This window comes from Chrysochloris asiatica, unplaced genomic scaffold, assembly GCF_000296735.1.
Source record: "Chrysochloris asiatica unplaced genomic scaffold, ChrAsi1.0 scaffold00041, whole genome shotgun sequence".
NCBI lineage: Eukaryota > Metazoa > Chordata > Mammalia > Afrosoricida > Chrysochloridae > Chrysochloris > Chrysochloris asiatica.
Window position 1 is genome coordinate 1,437,485 of NW_006408559.1, and position 23,396 is coordinate 1,460,880.

Consider the following 23,396-nt stretch of genomic DNA (forward strand, 5'->3'; position numbering starts at 1 on the left):
TTCCACGGCCTCTTCTGAATCCAGCTTGAACCTCTGGAAGTTCTCTGTCAATGTATTATTGTAGACGTTTCTGTATTACCTTTAGCAAAACTTTACTCGCTTGAGATATCAAAGAGATTGTCCAATGATTTCCGCATTCTGTTGGGTCACCTTGAGCTCTTCCAATCAGTCAGCCAGATAGTTGTCTTCCAAATTGTAAACCCACCTAATTCACAATAAAAACTTAAAAAAAAATAAGAAGTGTAGGAAACAAGGAGGAAGCTGAAGGTGGTCTTCAGCAAACACTGAGCTGCATGGAGGGTGGTGGTGTTGTTAAGTGCAGTTGAGCCGGTTCCTAACCATAGTGACCCTGTATAGGGTTTCCGAGGAGCAGTTGGTGAGCTTGAACCGCCAACCTTGTGGTTCGAACTGACTTTGCAAAACCCAGTGCACTAACTCACAGTGCTAGAGGGTACAGGCTCTCAAAAAGCCTCATGTTCATCAGACCCTATTTTTCAACAGGTCTCTTAAAAATTAGCTGGCTTCCTTCTTTTGTGTCTGTCTTCCTAAAAGTTTTTAGTAACTAAACAGGAGGTTAAGCTAAAAACACTGGAGCAGAAAGTACTTCCTAGAATGCTCACTGTCCTGTGGGTCACTCCCGGGATGTGCCTACAGCCAAGACTCAACATCAGAAGAAAGTTCTTTCCATTTTGGAATGATTCAAGAGAAAAGGTGGCGAAATGAGAGCTATCACCTTCATCGACCCACAGATCTTTAACATCAGTAAGAACCTTGATTTAGACCCTTGGCTTGATTCAACAGAATAGTCTAAATTTTTCTTCTTGTCTCTCTCCGTACTAAAAATGTAATAGAATGAGAATGTTCTTCTGATTTTATTGAAATTTTGTTACTTGCTCTTGTGAACTTTAAAAAGCATCAGAAAAGCATGACATTTCTGAGTATTTCCAATCAGTACTGACCACTGACGAGACAGGCAGAGCGAGTGAAGCCTTCCAGAGTCAGAAGAAGGAAGGGATGCAACCCAAGAGAAGCCACTATGTGGCAGCGTTACCACAAGGGCCTGAGACAACAGGAAATCCCAGAGCTTAGGACTGTGCTCTATGCAGGGTTCTTTTGCCACCCCAACATCTTTGACATGTTTGACCTCGCCCCCCTTCCTCATCCAGAGATCTTGGATTACTCCGCAAGAGAAATGACAGCTCAACCATTAGCCTCTTTTTGTGACACTTGAGAAGTAAGGTCAGTCTATGGCCATACCACCCTGGATGCACCTAATTGCAGGAGGGCCACAGTGAGACCCGGAAAAGAAAGGTCAGGCCGCAGTGTCTCTAGTTAGCTCATCTCCTGCTCTGACCCCCACCGGCCAACAGCCCTGCTTCAAGCACTCCAACCACAAGTACAATCACTAAGTGACTTTGTGACTTAAGTCAAGGAAATGGATTTGATAAGTTCCTTTTAAAAAATCAAGCTGCAAAGACGAACTGTTTTCAGTCTGTCCTTTCTTCAAGCCCCGAGAAATGCAGCCCCTTTGATCTCATGTCCAGGCACACCGAGAGAACACTCAAGCCTCACTGACAACCTGAGCAGGAAGGTACCCCCACACTGGCCTCTGGTCCCAACACCTTTCAACCCTGAAGATCCCTCACGGGAGTCAGGAGGTCATTGAGTGAACACCAGGACAAAGCGTGGGAAATGGTGGTAGTCTGGGTCAACTGGTATTCAGAAAGAATGGCATTTTAGATGAATGACCCACTGAAACAGCTAGGGAGTTAATTAGCAGTACCATGTGAAAAACAGGCTTGGGCTTGCTGAAATCAAATGGAACCTGTTCACCCTCCCTGCTACGATGGCAAATAACACAGCCTGTTGAGGCAGGAATTTTGCAGAACCTTAAAACCAAAAGGGAGACTGAATCACGTGAGGAAGTCAAGGTTCAAGGGCAGCAGGCGCACTAGAGATTGAGAATGAACTACAAACAGGTGAGCCACCTCAAGCCCTTTCTTGTGCACCCAACCTTTCCTCGTGCTGCTCTTCATTCCCCCATGATGTCACTGCTGACTACAGGAGGAGCTGCAGAACTCGTTTAGCAATGAGTGACTGAGCAGGGCGGGGGGAGTATGGGATAGGGGACGGACACACGACAGTGCATCTTCCTCATCACAGGCATTTTTGTTCACACTATTGCATTATTTAGGGCCCTTCTCCTGGACCGAAGATTTTCCTTAAATTAGAGAATGATGCTTATGACCTTGATTTCAGACCCACCCTTTTGTTTCATCTTTCACAGACTCACCCTGTCAAGGGTTATAGGCTTAGAGACGTATTCCACACTGTGTGGGTGGTTGCCTACTGCCGGCAGAGACATGCCCCGGCTAGTTATATAAGTGCGTAACGACACTCTGCTAGTTTCCGTTTCAGGAGGAAAGGAGCCAATGTTCACTGATCTTCTACTAGGTGCCAAACCTTGACAGATCGCCAGTTGATATAACACCTCCTTTTACAGATGAAGACACTGAAATCTATGGTGACAGAGTCTTAAGTGGCAGCAGCAATGGCTCAAACAGCAACAATTGTAAGGTTGGCCCAGGACCAGGCAGTGCTTCTTCATGTTGTGGTACGGTCACTATGAGTCAGTACTGACCTGATGCCACTAAACAAGAATGGTTTAGGACTTTAACATTCAAACCTTCGGAAGATCAGAGAACAAACTATTTTTGAAAAGCAACATTAAGAAATCAATTATCAGAAAAGATTGTGACTTACTGCAGTGTATTCTACTGATGGCATTGAAGAGAGTTTCCATTTTCTTCCTATTACCAACCCCACTGAACTACTCACTCTGGCATCCTATACGCCTGTGTGAATATAAGTCATGGCCTAAAATTCACCCAAAATTTTAAAGACTATAGATAATTAAGGGAGTAACTGGGTCAGGTAGCACACAATTAACCACATTTAAGATGCTCTCATGAAAATTATCAAGGACTATAGAGGTTCAAAATCTTTGGTCTAGTGATTACATTTAAAGAAAAATACTCAAGATGAGGAAAGATCTAGACTTTGAGGCATTATGAGGAACAGAACATGTTTATGAATCTAAAAGCTCATCCTTTGGTATCACGTGTATACATGGCATTGTGATGTTTCCCTCTCAAATTGGCTTCCAATGCCAATTCATGTAATTCAAGGAGAAACAGACTAACTTGTGAATTTACAAGGACACACAAGAAACACACTCAGAAAGATCTGGGACTAAGATGGTATCAGAAACAAAGCTCCGTTTGTTCCTACCCCACCTCTCCCTACCAGCTGCTGCGCGGAGTCCTGTTGGGGAACCCCAGCACCCCTCACCTGGTGACTTGCTTATGGAAGTCTGTAAGCTGTTTGTGTGTCACTGTGATGGCTCCCACGGTTGTCTCCTTTGGTAAACCTTTCAAGGAATTCTCTAACCATCGGCAGAAAGTCTGTAAAGGGAAGTGGGATAGTGATTTTAAATGTTGGCAAGGCTTAACTCAAATGGGGCTCTATAGACACACCATCTAGCATGTTCTCCTTAGTAGCATTTGCTCCCCTAGACTCAGGGGCCAAACAAAGATGCTAACCAATATCTGTCTTCAGGCTCAAGTCCTCTGGGCTTAGACACTCCAGTTTGCAAACCTGGGCTTCCTTCCAAAGGGGCAGCGGGTGCTACTTCTAATGCCCAAGTCTCTTTTGGAGGAAGTGATTGTTCTGTCTCTTAAAATTTACCTCATTCAAAAAATTAAGTAGATGCCAGCAAACTCTTTAAGATTAAAGCTCCAATACAATCCAAAGCAAAGGTTCAGTCAGCAAACTAGAGTAGGGGCGAGAAGTAGATGTCAGCTGTATAGCAGTAACCTGAACCCAGAACCTCAGGGATTTTAAGGCTGTCTGCCTCAGGAGGAGTTCTAGTCATGCAATTTCTTTCTGGAATGTGCCAGCTCTCTGGGTTAGAAAGTTTTTTCTCAACAGAAATCTTATTCCTGTTGTTACTGAAACGATTTGTTTCCAAAGGCAAAGGGAAATATTTAAGCACAGTTCTTTTTATCCTTCACATGCACACCTATTTGACTCCCCACCCCACTTTACTTCCTTCGATTTAATGTAAAAATGTAAAAAACGTATAAATGTAAAAAAAAAATTTTTGAGACTTCCTTTTTTGGCTCAATCATTCTCCTTTGGGTCAAGTCCCATTTTTCTTCATCGTCTTCATAAGTAAAATGTATACTTTAGCTATTGTTTTCTTGCTGTAAAATTACCTTTTCAGGCCTAACTTTTAAATTTACTTTCCTATTATTTTCATTCATAATCAGAACAGAGCAGAGCAAAAATAACTACTGTAATATTTACTGTAAATACTTATGAAGAATTGCAAAATTCTCCAAACGTCCTTAGGGAAAACGATGCTCCACTCAAAAGACAAACGGGCAAAATATTCAGGAAAGAACCCTTAAATGACAAAAATGTTGGCATCTAAAAATGGCTCATAAATTAACTAAAATACTCTCCCCCCAACAAAACACACTAGCATGCACATAATAGTACTTAATCATCGTACAGTCAAGGAAGGTGTCAGACATAAACAAGGGGGAGAGAGAAAAGGCTTTTAGTAGTTTATGCAAGTCACTGAGAGAAAGCTGGCATGCTATCTTTTTGTTGAAGGATTTGTGTGAAATTTGAAAATGTTATGATCAAGGAGTGGGCAGGAATTTGTTTTCTTTGGGCTCAAGTCCTTAGCTATAATCTTAATAAATTTATGGGGTACAGACAACTCGCATTTATTAAGAGTTCCTTTAAAAACTAGAGCAATAAAAACACTCACATGTAAGTTGATGTTTATAGAGGACAATCATTTAAAATTACTTGACAATTAAGTGGGTATCTATATAGTAAATACTTAAGAAGCACACGACTAGCTGTTTCTATGCCTGCCCAGACGTACTGCTCCCATTTTCTTCTGTGATCACTTAATCATATGTTTGCAAATCAAGAACAGTTTGGTAAAATCAGAATGAGTCTTTTGCTAATGGGGACTAAGTGCTGAAAACAATGTGAGTATAGAGAGCTTATTTTCTCAATCAAGGATTTTGGAATTCAACTTGTTGATCCCCAGGGATTCAAAAGAGTACTTTCTTACTTTTCAAAAATTACTCCTGGATCAGAGGGAAATGAAACCCAGAACTTCTAGCTCAGTAGCTCCTAACTATCAGTAAAAGTGTATACTGTATTTTTTTCAAACTGCTGAAATTGAGGCTAAAATCTGCCATCAGTGATAGAAAGTAAGGAAAAACATTAATATGTGTCTGGATTATACTTACAAGACATGGCTCGGGCAAAGAGTTGGCTTTCACTAGGTGCACTGGTGCAATTTTCTGCACTACTTTTGTTATTAGTATTAAAAATGATAAATTCTATTTTAGAAATAGTCCACAGACATTGTGTTTTCCTCCTAACTCACACTCGGTGCACATAACCTGACAACTGACTATGTGGTCCAGGACGGTCCCTCTTCAGGTGATGAAAGACCTGGGAAGAACTGGATTGGGCTGCCAGCAGATCCCAAGGTGACAGAGACCTGCGTGTCGGCACCAAATGCTGTAGCTAGATTTTTCTAGCTGTGCTATACAAGGAGTTAGAAGTGAATTAATATGTCCTGAGTAACCTGCAACTCTGTAATTTCCATGTGGTCATCTCTCATAAGTGAGCACACTTCTCACTGGCTGACTTTAATGTTTAGTACTCACTTCTGGTCATACAGAAACCCTGTGTCCAGAACACAAAGCATGTTTTCAGGACCCAATAATGGATCACCTGTCTTCTAAAGGCCCCTTTACCTACCCACTAAAGGTAGCAACACACCTAACTTACGTACGTCCCATGGACTTACAACATGGCTGTTTGCAAGTCTGGGTTGAAGTCTGTGAGGTTTAGAGACTTGAGGATGGGTTCCTTGTGAAAAGACTCTTACCGGTCTGTCAACCTGCATGATCTCCCAGAGCACCTCAGCCACGTCAGGAAGGGTATAGGGGGGGAGACAAAAGCAACACGTGTGGAGTAGCTGGCTGACAAGCTGTTGTCCAAGCTGGTTCATCACCTGTCCAATCAGTTCTTTCCGCAATTCAAAGTCTTCTTCATGCTGCAAGACAGCAGGCAAAATAGTTGAGTTCTAGTCACAACTTTCCAAAGAACAAGAACCCTTTTGTCCTTCAGTACGGCCTCTTTCCTGGGGAAGGAAGGATGTATAGTATATACAACAGCTGGGTTCACAAAGCCCATGGAGTATTTGTCAGTAGGTTAAGATTGAGGAAATAGGCTTGAGTTTCACTGAGACTAATTTTAACCCTTAGAACGTTCAAAGGTAGAAGGCAGAAAGATTAAGGGTATAAATTTTCTTAATTTTTTTTCCTGTGGAAAATACCTTGAGTACAGCCATTTCCTTAAAAACAGAAAAACAAAAACCCTCTTTATTGAGATAAAACCCATATACCATACAATTCAATGGTTTTTAGCATATTCACAGACACATCACCAGTCAATCTTAGAACACACTCACCATCTTAAAAAGAAATCCCAGATCCTCTAGCTATCACCCTATTACATAACCACTCACCTATTTTATGCTTCTACAGAGTTGCCAGCTGCTCCACAGAAACCCTACACAGGGTCACTGAGTCAGAATGGACCTGACGGCACATAACAACAAACTGAGTTGCCTATTCTGGGCATTTCATATGAAAGGAACTGTATAAACTAGGGTCTTGTGTGATGGGTTTCTTCACTCAGCATGTTTCCAAGGCTGACTCGTGCTGCACCATGTACCAATATTGCGTTTCCTTTATGGCTGAGGAACATCCCAGTGTACTCATACACTGTATTATGTTTGTCCGATCACTGTCTACTGTTAAGCATTTGGGCTGTTTCTATCCTTTGGCTATTATGAATGATGCTGCTATCTGTGGATACATATTTTCATTTCTTTTAAGCAGATACCTCACAGTGGAATTCCTAGGGCATATGGAAACTCTACGGAGCTCTGGTATGCAATGGGTAAGTGAGCGATTGATAGCGCAAAGGTTAGTGGTTTGAATCCATCAGTGCTGTGTGGGCAAACATCTGGCAATCTGCTCCTTGACAGCACAGCACATGGTAACTTTGTATTTTAATTGTTCTGAGAAACTGCCAGACTGTTATCCCAAGTGGATGCAATGTCAATTATGAGGGTTCTAATCACACCATGGGAGTCCTGGTGTGGTGCTGTGAGTTAATGTGCCAGACAGAAAAACCGTTTAAAATGCAAGGTTGGTGGTTCAAGCTCACCAGCTGCTCCTTGGAAAGCCTATATACAGGGTCGCTATGGGTCGGAACTGACTCGACGGCACTAACAACAATAATCATACCATGGAGTCCTGGTGTGGCGCTGTGGGTTAAACACGCCAGACTGCAAAGCCGTTTGAACTACAAGGTCGGCGGTTCAAGCTCACCAGCTGCTCCTCAAAAACCCTATACAGGGTCACTATGCGTCAGAACCAACTCGACAGCACTTCACAACAACAAATCATACCATATTGCTGTCTCTCTCTTGCTTTTATAATTTAATCTTGATTATTTTCTTATTCCTTGTTGTCTTTGCATATAATGGTATGTGGAGGAGAAACTTTATCTTTTCAAAATCTGCCTTTCATTTCTAGTTATTTTCTTTCTTCCTAAAAGCCAAACTTTTTCAATGGTTAGCCTACCCATGTATTGGCTTCCTTCTTTATCGCTCTCCACTATCTTCATTCTACTCCACATCTGACTAAAATCTATCTGGGAAAAACTTTGTGAGCCGCTTTCCGATTCCAGCCAAACTGCTCTGGAGTTTTCTAACATGGTGCTATCCATTCTCTGGTCACGGGCCATTCTCCTTTCCCAGTCCACCCAATCTGCTGGTCTGAGTCTCTCCTCTTGCAGAAAGTGATCCCAGCCCACTTATGCCCAAAGAGCTTTCCCTTCCTCTGTACTCACAGCAACTATGCCTTTTATTATCACTCATCTACCAATCAAATTCGGTCCTATCACTATTTAACTGTGTACATCTCGATCTGGTAACACCAGGTGCCTTGGGAGCAGGGACAGTTCTAGGCTGCTTGGTATATATCCTTTAGCACTTAACACAGATGTCTTAGATCTCATAGTGATATTGTGGCTAGTAAATGACCACCTCCAGCAATTAAGATTAAGTAAGGAGCTGCTGGTTTCTCCTTAAGTGTCTAGAACGAGATCTGAGAAGATGAGCCACAAAGTAGAAAAGTACACAGTTTACACACTTACGTCATTGGCTACACCTGTATGAACAAGATCTCTGAGGAACCTCATGACACTGCAGTTGGCATCCCGATGATCCAGGGTAGTGGAGGCAATGGCCCACTGTAAGATGGGGATGACCACCTGGCTCCTCAGCAGGGTAACAGGACTGCGCTGAATAAACCTGGTGTGGACAGAGAGGTTAGGTAGAAAGGCCAGGTTTTGGCTATAAAAGCAGCCAGGGCAAGGAAAGGACCGTATCTTAGTATTAGCATATGAAAAACCACATCCCCAAACTGAATTTCCAACTACAATTTTATGTTCATATCAGATAGTTCCCAAAAAGGCTAATTAAAAGTGGTTATACACAGAAATTCTCCCTGGTTAAAAAGCTAAGTCCTACAAACCCTAAGAAAAGCAAACTATATTTCCTGAACTATATTCCACAGAAGGCCAGTTTCTAGGATGTTAACTGGAATTTCTCATAGAAAAGGTTCCATGGTAAACTAAATTGGGAAATTACTGGGTTTTAAGAAGTATTTGCTGACTTGGACATTGGCTACCCAAAATGGGATGGGGGGTGGGGGTGGGGGTGGGGGGTATAAAGGCGAGAAGTGACTGGCTTACAAGCTTTCAAGAGGGGACCTAGAGCCAGGGGGCATGGAGGAAGGCAGAATCTCCAGTGAGTACTATCCAATCTGTCTAGGCAGTTGATGAAATGAAACGCAGATGGGTCACTTGTGATACAATAGTGAACAATTGTTATCAGGACGGATTGTGAGGATTGGAAATATAAAGGTAGATGTTTTATAGCAAGGAAGGGAGTGATTAACTCTCCAGTCTAGGAGCAGAGGTCTCTAGTACCATCAACGGAAAAGAGCCGAGAGCGGGACCCTACCCAGAGAAGCAGCGAGGCCCGAGATAGCGGCAGAGACGATGATGTGGAGTGATGAAGCGGCTGGGGACTTTGGATCCAGAGAGGGAGAGGGACTGTGTGCTGAAGACTGGGGCGGTGCGGGTTTATAGGGTATATATACCCTTTGGTCGGTTGATGATGCATGGAAGGGATTGGAACCATGGCAATGAAATGATAGAATGAATGTAGTAAAACTAAAGTTCTCTCATGTAAACTATCATATAATTCACAATAAAACATTTAAAAAAAAAAAGAAGTATTTGCTGGTTTTGTTTTTCTTTTAAGCTCTTCTAGGGATTGATTCTCTTTCCAAGGAACACACCATGGGAAATGTGGGAAGTTCACTAATCAATTCTTTCACTATAAACTAAAAAAACAACCAACAATGTTTTTTCAAATAGGACAAAAACTAACAAAAGCATCCTCAGTATTTAGTCTTCAGATGGAATACTCAGTACAGCTTTGTAATTTCAAAATGACAGGATGCTATTGTGTGCTTTCAAGTCGGTTCCGACTCACAGCGACCCTGTATCAGCTTTCTGACGCTGTAAATCTCTACTGGAGCAGAAAGCTTCATCTTTCTCCTGCAGGTGGATTTGAACCACTGACCCTGAAGTTAACAGTCCAATGCATAACTCACTATGTCACCAGGGCGCCAATCAAAATGACACGATAATTGGTTTGAAAAATGAAACAGAATTTAAGGTTGCCACCTTCAATTCCTTTACCGCCAGTACTGGCTGCCTAGTGGACACATGGTGACCCCTCTGGGGAATTTCTTCTTGGTCTCCAATTAAGGTAATTGGCTTAAGAATTTTTTTAAAAAAAATTTAATTCACTTAAATGCTTTTATGTTCATTAACTCATCTGGTTCAAATTCCTTAGGGACCAAGAAGGAATTCAATGGGTGAAGTAAGGAGATACAAAACCAGATAACTTGTTAAGACACCTTGAAATCCAAAGCCCTCTTTATTCTATATGATCATATGTAAAAGATGTTCCTCTGATTCAAGAAAAGAGCTGCATGAGATCACAGTAACATAAAGAGTTAAAGCAACAGGGGCCTGTAGAGATCACCTAGTCAATTGCTTTGGTCAAGCACATTTGTACTGACTTGTACTTGCTCCCTACTTCATGACAGGAACTCAGCCACTTCTCCCTTGGATCCCACCCAACTTTCCTGCCTCACTTCTAGGGATAGACTGGTTCATAGTTGAAATTGGGGTTGTAAATCACAAATCTACCCTACTCCAAAGACCGTATTTTCCAGAAAAGGGCACAGCCAATATAAGAGGAGGGCACGACTAAGCAGTGATGGGAATGAGCAGTAAGAAAAGGGTTGCTCTTTGGTGGGACTTACCTGGTGGCTAGCCTGAAGAGGTCATCTACGGTGTCTGGGTGATTCTGGAGACCATTCTGCTGTTCTAGGAGCTGAAAAGTAGGGATGCACAGTGCCTAAACAGGACAAGGAATGGAAAAGAAGTCATCATAGATCCACAGCATTTAGACTGGCCAATGGTACACATACACAGGGAGGCGTAGGTGAGGAAAGACCACCCTGAGAATAGGATCAGGAAAACAGAGAATCTTTTCCAGCTAACCTAAAGTTTTTTCATTTGAAGTCCACACCTCCAGAAAGGGTTGCTAGAACATAGATGTTAGTTGGTGAAACTAAGTAGATATCCTATCTCCACGTTTTAGTTGTTTCTGGCTGCGTTTATGTACTATCTATGGATTCATTCACTAAGGAAGCAGAAGTCGTAATTATAAAACTGAAATTTCAATTGTGAATGAAAAGACATCTTGGGGAGAACTTGGGGCTATTCTCCCCAACTCAATCCTCAAAACAACCACAACAATCCTACCTCTGGAGATTGTAAGCCAGAGAGTAACATGTGATGTTACTGACACTGGTGTGGGCAGTTCTCCCAGCATGCCTGTCCACAGAGTGAAGCTAGGAGGTTCCTACTTCTTCAAAAAATTATCTTAACTATTAAAAGGTAATGAGCGTGCCTGGGGGAACATCAGGAGGCAAAAGAATTTGAGACAGAGTGATGGACTCCTAGGCTCTAGATCTCTGGCCCAAATGAATCTACCCTCCTCCAAGACACACACCTGTAGCATGTCTAGTAGTCCCTGTCGACAGCCCTCTTCTATGCCGTACTCATCCACAAGGATGCTGCCAAGGTAGAGGAAACAGGAGTGCTGGTGTACGTGGTACACATTCACCATCTGCCAATGGAGCACACAAATCATTTGTTTCATTCTTTATTCCTCCCAAGTGACAATTTCAAACACTGTTTCAATCTAGAAATGCAGAGGTAGGTTGGTTCATCTCTTTAAGGTATGGGTGGGGAGTCTTTCATCATTCATGGGCCATACAAAATTATCAAATTAAAAATTAACCTGCTATAATTGGTCAAACATTTAATTAGCTCGCCCCTAATGTGATGGCTAAGGAGCTCTGGTAGCATAGTGGTTATGAATCGGGCTGCTAACCTCAAGGTTGGCAGTCTGAAACCAGCTGTTCCACAGGAGAAAGATAAGGCTTTCTGCTCCTGTAAAGATTCGCAGCCTCAGAAACCCTGTGCAAGGTCACTATGAGTCGGAACCAACTCCACGGTACTTAACAACAACAATGTGATGGCTGTAACTGCGACTGCCTTGGCAGGGCCAGACCAAATGATTTTGTGGGCTGGATACGGCCTGCAGGCTGGACATTCCCCAGGCCTGCTTTAAGGCAACATAGTACACATTGTTGGCAAAATTTTGTAGAACACAGGGCCTAACACCTCAATGATATTTGAGTTTTTTCTTTAGTGTTCCTTCAACCCTTTGCCCTTTTAATGTTTGCCAATAAATGTTCTAAGAATGTTTTCTAATACTTCAGTTGGAAGGCTTACGTACAATTTGCAAAACCCTGGGCCATAAACTTCAGCCTTCTAACACTCAAGGTTGCTCACATTTGTATTGTAAATAAGTAGAAAAAAAGAACAAACAAATCTTCTGTTGTTCTTGTATTGGAAGAACAGCCAGAATGCTTCTTACAAGTGAGGATGGCAACACTAGAGCTCATGGACTTTGGTCATGTGATCAGGAGGGTCCAGACCTCAGAGAAGGACATCATGCTTGGTAAAGTCAGGTCAGTGAAAAAGAGAAAACCCTTCAACAATATGAACTGACATGGGCTCAAACACAGCCACAACTGTGAGGATGGCAGGACTGGCCAGTTTTGTGCTTTGTTGGACATGGGGTCACTAGAGAGTCAGAACTGACTTGACAGCACTCAATAGCAGTAGCAACAAATTCATGGAAAATTTTTATTATCTTTTAATTTCATTTTTTCACAAACTTTTTGAAAGTCCCCCGTAGATAGTCACAGTATGGGCAGAAATATCAAACACCCTCATTTTGGACAAAAACATGAAAACAGTTTAAATTCTGAAAATTATTTCTAACCTCCTCCCTACTTAATTTTTTCAAGTAAAAAACTGCTTCAATCAAAGTATCTAATCTCAAAAGCACAAAAAATTTTACTACCACATACATATTTAAATTAAATGATTTTAGGATTTTTACCTCATTGTTCTTCAAAATACAGGAGAAGATGAGGTTTTCTACTCTTGCAAAGATTTAAAGCCTCAGAAACCCACACAGGTCCACTAGGAGTCAGAACCAATTCCAGGGCACTTTCCAAGAAGAAGAATCCCCGAGGGTGCGGTAGGCTAGACGTAGAAACCTACCAGCTGCTCCACAGTAGATGAGGCTGTCAGCTTCCGTAAAGACTGATGAGCCCCAGAAGCCCTAAACACAGCCACTTTAAGACAGAATCCATGCCATAGCAATAGCTTACCCACACACAAAGAAAAGAAAAAAAAACGGGTGGTGGTGTGCATGCACGTGTGCGCATGGGGCTGGTGGTACAAAGGTTAAGCACTTGGCTAGTAAGTGAAAGGTCTGTGGGTCAAACCCAGCAGCTGCTCTGTGGAAGAAAGATGGGGCAGTCTACTGCAGTAAATATTACAGCCTTGGAAACACGCGGAACAGTTATCTGTCCTACAGAGTCGCTATGAGCAGGAAGTGACTCAACAGCAGTGGGTTAGGATACTCCAGCAGAGTCCCCAGGTGGCGTAAACGGTGAAGTACTCGACTAACATCTACTAGCCTAAGTATGAAACCAACCACAGGCACCTGGAAGACAAGTCTGGCAATTGGTTCCCAAAATATTCCAGCCACAAAAAATCCCATGGAGCAGATCGACTCTGAACACACAGGATTGCTATGGGTCAGAATCAACTCAACAGCCACTAACAGCATGCTCCTGAAGGAAGACATCTACACAGTGATCTAGTGCAACTGCGATCACAACACACCTTGTATCAATTCCACTCTACAAGCTTGGGGCTGAAGGAAGGAGGAAAAAGTGAGTACATTTAAAGAGATGAACTGATTCTTCCATCAGCATAAGCCACAGAATGTGCATGAGATGGAAGATCTGATCTAATTAGTGTTGTGTACACAAATCTAAGTACTCTACTTAATGGATGATTTAAGGTAGTGGTGGTAAACATTTCCTCAAAGGGCTAGACAGTAGAAACTTTAAGATCTGCTGGTCATCTGGTTTTGGGACACAACTTGGCCAGTTGGGCACAAAAACGGCCAAAAGATGATTTAAATGACTATGCATGGCTATGTCCCAATAAAACTTTACTCACAAAAATAGATGGCAGGACCACTGACTGTCATTTGCTGATTTTCAAGCATAATTTTCAAATCTGGCACAAAATTCTGACTTTAGAATATATAGATAATTACACACTTAATTATCAGGAATAAAAAATGACACTAAAGTCATGAGGGTATCCTCCTACAAGCAAAGGCAATAAATCAAGGTACATTTTATAGACTGCACTGCAGCACTGAAGGGTGGACACCTCTGAAATGCAATTGTACTGTTGTACTCAAATACGGTGAGTGTAGAAAAGCACTGACAATTCTGTACAAAACTAACCTGTGAACCTTGCGCTTCAATACACAACTTCAGGAGGCAAGTGCGTGACACTGCCTGAGAGTGTGTGCCTCCTTTAGAGTGAGCCACCCTATCTGCCTGGTCCAGGTAAAGGACAGCTGTGGCACTAGCCTGGGGACCCTGGAGTTGTTTCCCTCACAGCACGGGCATATCACCAGGAAGATGCATCCTCAGAGTTCTGACAATCCAGGACTGCTACGCACACAACCTTGCCTCCAAACTTCTGTACTCTGAGTTAGCTCACTGGTCTCACCCTAGACCTGGCTCTGCTCTCAGCTTCACATCAACACAAAGTACGAGTGGCCAGAGCAGGGGTATTTTGCACAGTGCAGTTCTCCATGTCCTGAGATCTGGGAAGACCTTACACAGTGAGTCACACCATTCTCATTTATATCAATCTTCAGGATGCAGAGAGTCACATTTACTTTTTGACAAATGACAGACTTACGTAAGCAATCCTCTTGAGCCAAGAAACTACAAGTTTGATTTGTCACATGTTTTTCAAGATAATTAAAAATAAGATGCACTGGCCATGTCATTCTTTTAGCACACTGCACCACTATCCAGAATGTCATCATGTGCTACAGGTAAATTCTTGTGCTTACGGAGAAAGTACCGACCACTAATATTACACCTCATTCTCAAATATTTGGTCATTTGTATTCACATAAACACCTGTCTTTTCCACTTCATTAGCTCCCAGTTTTCATTCTGTGCGTGCACACACCATTTCCCTTACCTGTGTGACCAGTGGCTGCAGCAGGGCCGCAGAGCCTTTGCCTACACAGCGGACAGCAAAGCGGAGGCACCTGCAACACCGCTCTACAATCCGATTATCAGCCCGGTGCTTGTTAAGCGTCTCAGATAAAACTGGCCATATCTGAGTCAGAAGGAAATAGAACAAAAGAGAAACTATTGAATTAAGAATGCTTCCACGTGATTTAGGTAAAGCTTTCTTTATAGGAATACATGTGGCTTGATTTTGCCCGGGGTGTGTAGAATATGTGTGTTCATGTCTACCATCAATCACTGAAACACACCACTTGTTCAGAGAAACATGAAATGACTCCAGATGAGGAAGAAGAATATGTATTAACTTTACTCAAAGACAGATGCACACATCTTTTTAACTTTGGACTTCCTGGATTTGCATGAAAAGAACTAGCAGCTCTAGTCCTTGAGCAAAAGAACTAGAGTTAAGGAATGGGCATCATTTGATATCTACTGACACTTAAGGATATTTGGTATATGGGTTAATTTTCTCCCATGAAGTCTGGAAAGCCTATCTCAAAACATGCCTCTGGGCTCTTAAAGACTTCCTTTGGTGAAAACAGCAGCAATGGGGAATTGAAGTGGCAGAGGGCTCACTGGCTTTGTCAGGCCTCCTGTCAATCCCAGGAGCTTTCCTTTGGTCCTTCAGCCTGTTTTCTTACCCAATACAAAATAACAAGTATTTATTTGGATGGTTTTCTTCCTCAATTCATTGCAATTCAAATCATCTCAACCAAGGGAGCCTCACAGTAAACCTGGAGCCTTCCCACTTGTAGTAACCCCAAAGCCTTGTGAGTCTGGTTTGCAGGCATCCAGCAACACTTACTTCCTGTATGACTTTTTGGCATGGATGAGTCTGTCCATTTTCCACAATGGGGTTGGTGTGTCTGAAAAGAGAACAACCAAAACTAGTGAAGGGAAAGCAAGGTTTAAAAATCAAGGACCCAAAGCCCTGATTCCTGTTCACTCAGATTTTCATTTATTTGTTGTGAAATGGGAGCTGTTTATAGACCCTCAAAATGGCATGTAATAGGAAATCATCTCACCAACTCAGAGAAAGATAAATTCTGACATTAACTAATAAACGAACAGAAAGCCTCTGTTTTGACTCATCATAGCAACTATTACCCATAGCTCTCATAAGTGATCATTCATTATAAAATTCAGTGAGGATCATCTGAACACATCACTCAAATGCCCTTTAAATCACTGTCATTGTTAAGTACCAGTAAATCAGTTACAACTCATAGTGAATAGGGTTTCTGAGGAGCAACTGGTGAGTTTGAACCACCAACCTTGAGGTTCAAACCAACTTTGCAGTCCAGAGCATTAACTCGCAGTGCCACACCAGGTGCTTCTGAACTTCAGAAGAGTAATTCCATTGCTAGGATTTTGCACCCATACACTGCATGGCACTGGCTCTCACAGTCATCATCAGCAGCAGCACTTGGGTACTTGATAGAAACATCAATGCCGTGACGCAACTCAAGATCAAATGAATCAGAAACCCTGGTGGGCCCCAGCACTTGGTGCATTGATAAGCACTAACGTGATTTGGATGTTTCAAAATTTGAGAACCACTGAGTTAGAGATCAAAGTATAGCAATTACATTTTGAGAAAGGTCTGCCAACAAGAGATTGTCTTTGCCCTCAAAATTTAGCTAACAACAGGCTTAGTTGCCTTACAAGGGATATTATAGAAAGAACTTGCAATTTGTTTACTACAATACATAACGGTTTCATTTGTGCTTTTAACCCAACGCACTTGAGAGTCTCCATTCTTACCTAAATATTACTGCAAGGCGATCTAAGAACACAGTGGGGTCTGAGGAGATGCCATTGCTGGGCTCCTGGGACAACAGCTGAAGAGATAGAGACATCAACACCCAGTTGTCTCATGTATAAAAACCTACAGCAAGTACTGCAACATACACCCTACTTCAATCCTATCTCAATCTCTGCTAATTTCCTTCTAACAGATTCCTAAGAGCTCCTCCTATTCATCCTGTCAAATTACTCCATCTTACTGCATCCTGGCCAAGGCTACAAATTACATTTTCTTATCTGATCATTGGAGAGTAGAAAACAGTAGCAGTTAATTTTCGTATTTCCTTTTATTATGATGAGGACTGATTTTTTTTCCACATTCAAAAGTCACTTGTTCCCTTTTCTGTGAACAATCTACTCCGGCCCAATAATATCTAGTTCCATTTTTCTTTTGTGGTCTTAAATATACTTTTTAGCAATTTGTATGAACTCTTTAAACATTATAAGAATAATACCTCTATCACATATGCTGCAAATATTCCCTAATTTGAAGTTTGCCTTTTTTATTTATAATTTTTATGTAATTTAAATACACAATGTGTAAACCATCAATCTAGCACTTTTTCTTTTGATTTCTTCTACTGCTTTTATGTGCAAAGTAGTTCCACATCCAAGCTATAGTTAGAGATTGCCATCTAAGCCTATTTTTCCTCCACAAGTTTTCGTTTCCTGAGAATTGACTGAAATGTTCATTTCTTCCTCTCCGGTGGGGTTTTGACACTTGGATCATTTATTTAAAATCACACATATGTATATGTCTATGTATTATTATTACTACTACTACGTTGCTGTTAAGTGTCATCAAGTCAGTTCCGACTCACAGTGATGCTGTGTAGGGTTTCTAAGGAGTGGCTGGTGAGTTTGAACTGATGACCTTATGATTCAAACCGACCATGGGATCCAGTGCTTATTCTACAGTGCCGTACATATGAACCTATTTACGGACTACCTATTTCATGAAAAAAATGCTGTTTATTCTTGGTACCAGTATCATCAAACTTTAAAAATCATTGTAATTTTCTATCACATGTTACATGATGAAAGGACAAGTTGCCTCTCATTCTTCCTTCCTGAAATATATTAGATGCTCTTATTAGTGTGTCATTCGAAATGAACATTAGAATCAGTATGTCAAGTTCTCCTAAAATTCTTACTGGTTATGTCTACTAAGATGAGTTAACATCTTTACAATACTTGTAAAGGAAACGTGGTAGCTTATGATTGCTAATATGAATGGAATTTCTTTTATCTTTATTATGAACAGAGTGACATCTATTGATTTTGTTTGGTAGACTCACCTTTTTCAATGCCATAACCTGAACAGAACACAGTTCACTAAGACATTCAGTAATCTTATCCAAAGGTAATCTGGCTAGGACAAGTGCTGTCCCTGAAAAACAAAGGAAGAGACAGATGGAGGAAAGAAAAGCTGAATTAATGCAACACATTAGTCTACGTCATATACAGACTAACCGAAAGAGTCCATTCTTTTCCTATTGGTGTACAGGTATTTACGGTAAGTTTCCCTTCAACTCTTCAAAGACTTAAATTTTTAAAAACTTTTTTTGTTTTTAAAATACTTCCAAAGTTATAAAAGTCTTCCCTCATTTCACTCTCCCAAGTAATAACGTATATGACACATCCATGAAATAGAAGATACCACTGATAAAATATAGTATCAAATAATGATATAGGATGCTGTGTTCACTGCAGGTTAGATATCATCACTTCAGTACGAAGGTTAAATTTCACAAGAAACTCAACAAGACGGCAACAACAATGAGCACTAGCAGTATACAGTTAAGTCGTAATAATCTCTGACTCCAATTTAATGTCTTGTATCCATGCCTACAGAGTCCTGGTGTAGAACGTGGGATAATGCGTCGGACCAAAAGGTCAGTTTGAACCACAAGGTCAGCGGTTCAAACTCACCAGCTACTCCTCAGAAATCCTACACAGAAGCACGTCGACAGCACATAACAACAACAACGCAACAAAAAGAAAACCTGGATTGGAAAATGCATAATCACGTTGACTAGTAGAGAACTTGGTCATAACATAAAAAAGAACAGAATTAGTTCATACAGGATCATCCGATCTTGTCAAGGCTGACTCTGTCACTCACCGATGCTTAAAAGAGACAGTGCTGGTCATATTATGCGTTTTACTTAATATTCCCAAGTCCTTCTACTACCAGCTTTAAGGACTTCACTACTTCACAGGGCACACCAATTTGTTTTTGGAAAGTAAGTCTGTGTTAGCTTCCCTACTAACTGCCAATAACTGATCACTCACATAATAAATCTGACCCTTAAGATGATCCTTCAAATATTTAAAAATAGCCACCATGCTTAAGATCTATTTGAAATCTTATTTCCTCAGCCTTAGTATCTCTTGTTCTTCTAGTCCTTGGAGCCTCCTGACTCCGTGAGCTGTCTTAGGAGAGGCAACATAGTAAGTAGTAGCTGACCAGCAAGGGTTCAAGTCTACTTCTGACTTCTGTTATGATACTGAACCATGAACACTACTTTTAAATCCTCCACTTACTGCTTTGGTATAGCAATGTGTATTTGGTTTCCCTTTTGATTCTTTCTCTAAATTAAAGTAGAACTATGTTTAGTTCACGGGGAAAAGATGAGGCTTTCTACTCCCGTAAAGATTTACAGCCTGGGAAACCCTGTGCAGGGTCACTATGAGTAGGAACCGACTCCACGGTACTTAACAACAACGTTTAGTTCAAATATGCTGTCTCCACACAAAATCTAGGTCAGAGCTATACATACTACAAAAGAGTGAATTAATTATATAGCCTTATGCTCAGAAAAGAATGTTGGTGCCACAGTCTCCTCTGAGTGTAAACACCACCTTCACTAAGTCCTTACAACCAATTGTGACTGAGGTAAGATAACTGCAAGTACTGGCTGAGGGGAAACGGCTACTGACAAACATCAGAAGGAATACCTTTCAGCAAGCCCACCGCAGCTTCTGGAGACAACATGAAGGAATCAAGGGAGCGGGCAATCTCCAGGAGTCCATTAAAGTGCTGAGCCATGTGATCCCGGCAGACAGAGCAAATGTTGTGAATGGCTTTGGCTGCAGCAGAAGCCAGAGGCTTTTCACACAGGCCTTTCATCAGGTAGCCCAACACGGGGTCTGAGGAGAAAAGTCAGACCAAAGCAATGATATGGTTGCAACTCAAGGAAAACTTTTAGGTTTACAGACTGTAGGTCTTCGTTGTTTTTTTAAAGCCAAAGAATCCCTTTTGAAAAAGGAAACATGATTTAGGACCCCAAGATATAAAACATAGAAACTGAGGCAGCCTCACTGCACAGCGCCAGAAGGCCCAAGCCTACCTATCTCCCTCGTGGCAGCTGGCCGCTGGCTCCTTGTAACCCCAAGGACTTCATAGAGCAGTTTGAAAATCACGACTTATAAGCATATATGACCATTCCAGGTATTAAGAATTCCTAAAATCATAATAAGAGTTCTGGTGCGGCACTGTAGAGTTAAGTACTGGACTGATAACCGCATGGTCAGCAGTTCAAATTCACCAGTTGCTCCTCGGAAAACCCTAGACAGCTATGAGTTGGAACCAACTCGATGGCACTTAACAACAATGTAAGAAAAAAGGCAAAGCTCAGAAAATTATCACTATTCCCTGGGAAGAATAAATTTAAAATAGCCTATGTTAATTAGGATCAAGACATCTGTCTACAGCTGATACTTTAGTACGTGTAGTTACAAAATGTCTTCAAACATACAGATTAATCTTTGGCACTTTTACATGAAATTCACTGTTTTACAAATGTAAGAATTCTAAAAAAGTTGGTTATAATAGAACAAATTACACATTTCCTTTATAAAAATCAGAAAGTTTTTCTATGGAAAAGAAAAACCAAAACTAACTAAATTCATATATTAGTCCTGGGACGGTACTGCAGGATACTACAACTGGACCAGCAGATCAGTTTGAATCACAAGGTCGGTAGTTCAAACTCACCAGCCACTGCTGGGAAACCCTATACAGGGTCACTATGAGTCAACAGCACTTAACAACAACAATGGTTAAATAGCAGATTATGGATAGCAAACGGTAAGAGAACTGAAGAATTAAAGGATTCACATTTTAAAGTTCACTTAAAACAATAATCTCCATTTTTAGAATAATGACCAAATACCCACCAATCCAAAAACAGAACGCAAGCCCAACAGAGATGAGAAATGATAAGCCCTAGAATCTGGTCTACATAACTGTAATACTGCAGACTTGCTTAGTGTGTTCAATCGACTGGTACTAGTTTTGACTACTTTAGTGTGAAAGTCCAAGACATGTAGCAATCTGTCTTCCTGTGGAGGCACAAAGCTGCATGAGAAACTGCACAGTGGTACTGAATGATCTCTTACTACAAGGCTGCATTTCAGACTAGCTTGGCTGTTTACTGAGCGTGATCTGAAAATATGAAAGACAACAAAAAACTACTTTGTTTGGGAAATGGTTCACAGGCAGTTAATGAAAATGACAAAATCACAGGCTTAGAAAGTAGTTATTCTGAGTCAGTTTTAAACCAGTATGTGGGACTGAAAAGGCGCTCAGTGACAGTTTGAATGACTCAATCAGGAGCTCTGCATACAGAAACAAGGGAGGTACATCTCCTCACTCTTTTCAGCAAGTTTCTCAGTCTGAAAAGAAAAAATCATGCACAAAATAAAATCAAGCCAAAATGATGGGAAAAAAATATATACAGAAAACACATCAAACTTAATGATGTAACTATTTACAGGTATGGGTGGTATTTAAATTCTCAGAATGTATCACTCTTAAATATCAAGGGTTTAATAGGCTTTCTGCTCCCGTAAAGACTTACAGCCCCGGAAACCCTGTACAAGGTCGCTATGAGTCAGAACCGACTCCATGGCACATTTACAACAAGAATGTATATTACCCTGGATAAAATATTCAGTTTCTTTGGGTTTCAACATCCTTATCCATAAAACAAAAGGATTACAATAAATGATTTCTAGCTTTACTTTAAATCTAAAACTATTATTTTATGTGATCTTTAGTTATTTTTTTCAGTCAACAAGGTTATAAAACTCAACACTCTTTAATTTGTACTAATTTAAGTGTTTTGAATGATAAATTCCTAAATTTTTATAACATGAATTTAACACCAAAAACTTCTCTCCTTTGCTGTAACCTGTTAGTACGTAGCGTCTAGGCAGGTCTAATTCATGTAAGAATATACCAAAGACAAAGACAGACAAGTAAGCTTGTGCTTACACAGTTCTAGAAGAAAACTGGGTTTCTTTCTGGAGGGCTAATCTTTTGAAGGTCTTTCCTTCACATCTGATCAGATTAAAAATGTTGTTTCAACTATGCAGTAACTTAAACATTTAATCTCAATGCTTTTATGGATATTCTACATACCAATAAAAGAGGTAGCAGGAGAATGAGAACAAAAACAAAAGGAAAGAGGAAAAATCAGACATTGTAGAAGCCAAGCAGAGAGTTCACACACACATACCAAGAAACTGAGGGTTTCGATCAACCACTTCGCTCATCTCTCCAACCAACTCAATGCTGGTGTATCGCACAGCTGTATGGACAGTCTCTGGCAGACGGACAACTCCTTCTAGGACTTCCACAAGTGTGGGATTGTTCTCCCTGAACACAGAAGGTAAGTACTCACAGTTACCGATTTCAGAGGTTATGCTCTAACCAAAAAACAGGCTGCGATGATGTGTATCATCATTAAATGACTTCTTACTAAATAAATTAATCATTTGTGTTAAGGTACAAATGTATTTCACGATGGGCACGAGAGTTTTTCCAAATCCTCAAAAAAGGGAGAAAGGCAGAAATGGAAGAGATCTTTGTTTTAGGATAAGCAGACTGTATTTTAAGCTTCTGAATGATAGTAAAGTGTCCAAAGCCACATCATGATATTAAACAGGCTCCTCAAATTGGAGAGGCAGGCATTTACTATGGTTGAATTTTTTTTTTTTTTTTTAAACAGAATCAGTTTTATTTATTCCTATATCTGCAGCACCTAGAACAGTGCCTGGCACATAGTGGGCACTCAATAGCTGAATGGCTAAATAAGTAATTCTCACAGATCATTTCCTATTAGCTGTTATTCCCCTAGAGATTACATGCAGCTGAATACTGAGACGTATGGATGGGCCAGCTAAATGTCCCTTATTAAGTCAAGGAGCAAGAAAAGAAGCAGGAGTAAGAGTGCCTCAGTTTGGAACATTAGGGAAAATTAAAGTTAACCACTTTCCACAGCTCCATGAATTTGTTTTTTCTTTTCCCTTTTTTCTCTCCCCAAGTGTACTGAATGAAGTTCTTCTGAACAGAGTGGAGAATGTCCCCAATGTGATACAATTTAATCCAATAAATGAAAAAAATCTTCAAATGTAATAATATCCTGGATTAGAACAAGAGCACCCCCTGTTGATAAAATAAGTCCATTAAGTCCTTTAACATGAATTTTAAAATTATAATCATGCAGTTGGGCTTGAAATGTGGATAAATAAAAAATATATACA

The 23,396-nt window shown here is 40.9% G+C and overlaps 1 protein-coding gene across 2 annotated transcripts in view; it reads right to left on the reverse strand.

Moving 5' to 3' along the window:
• Positions 1-23,396, reverse strand: part of TNPO3 (transportin 3) — an 88,831-nt gene that overhangs the window by 4,213 nt on the left and 61,222 nt on the right. The window contains exons 11-21 of one of the 2 annotated variants that reach the window (XM_006861121.1): positions 22,370-22,509; positions 19,806-19,997; positions 18,143-18,234; positions 16,803-16,879; positions 15,844-15,904; positions 14,986-15,126; positions 11,333-11,449; positions 10,578-10,672; positions 8,329-8,485; positions 5,987-6,154; positions 3,352-3,464 (exon numbers count right to left, since the gene is read on the reverse strand). In XM_006861121.1, the coding sequence (XP_006861183.1) occupies positions 3,352-3,464; positions 5,987-6,154; positions 8,329-8,485; positions 10,578-10,672; positions 11,333-11,449; positions 14,986-15,126; positions 15,844-15,904; positions 16,803-16,879; positions 18,143-18,234; positions 19,806-19,997; positions 22,370-22,509 (1,353 nt within the window). The remainder of the gene's footprint in view (positions 1-3,351; positions 3,465-5,986; positions 6,155-8,328; positions 8,486-10,577; positions 10,673-11,332; positions 11,450-14,985; positions 15,127-15,843; positions 15,905-16,802; positions 16,880-18,142; positions 18,235-19,805; positions 19,998-22,369; positions 22,510-23,396) is intronic. The other variant, XM_006861122.1, reaches the window with a different exon arrangement.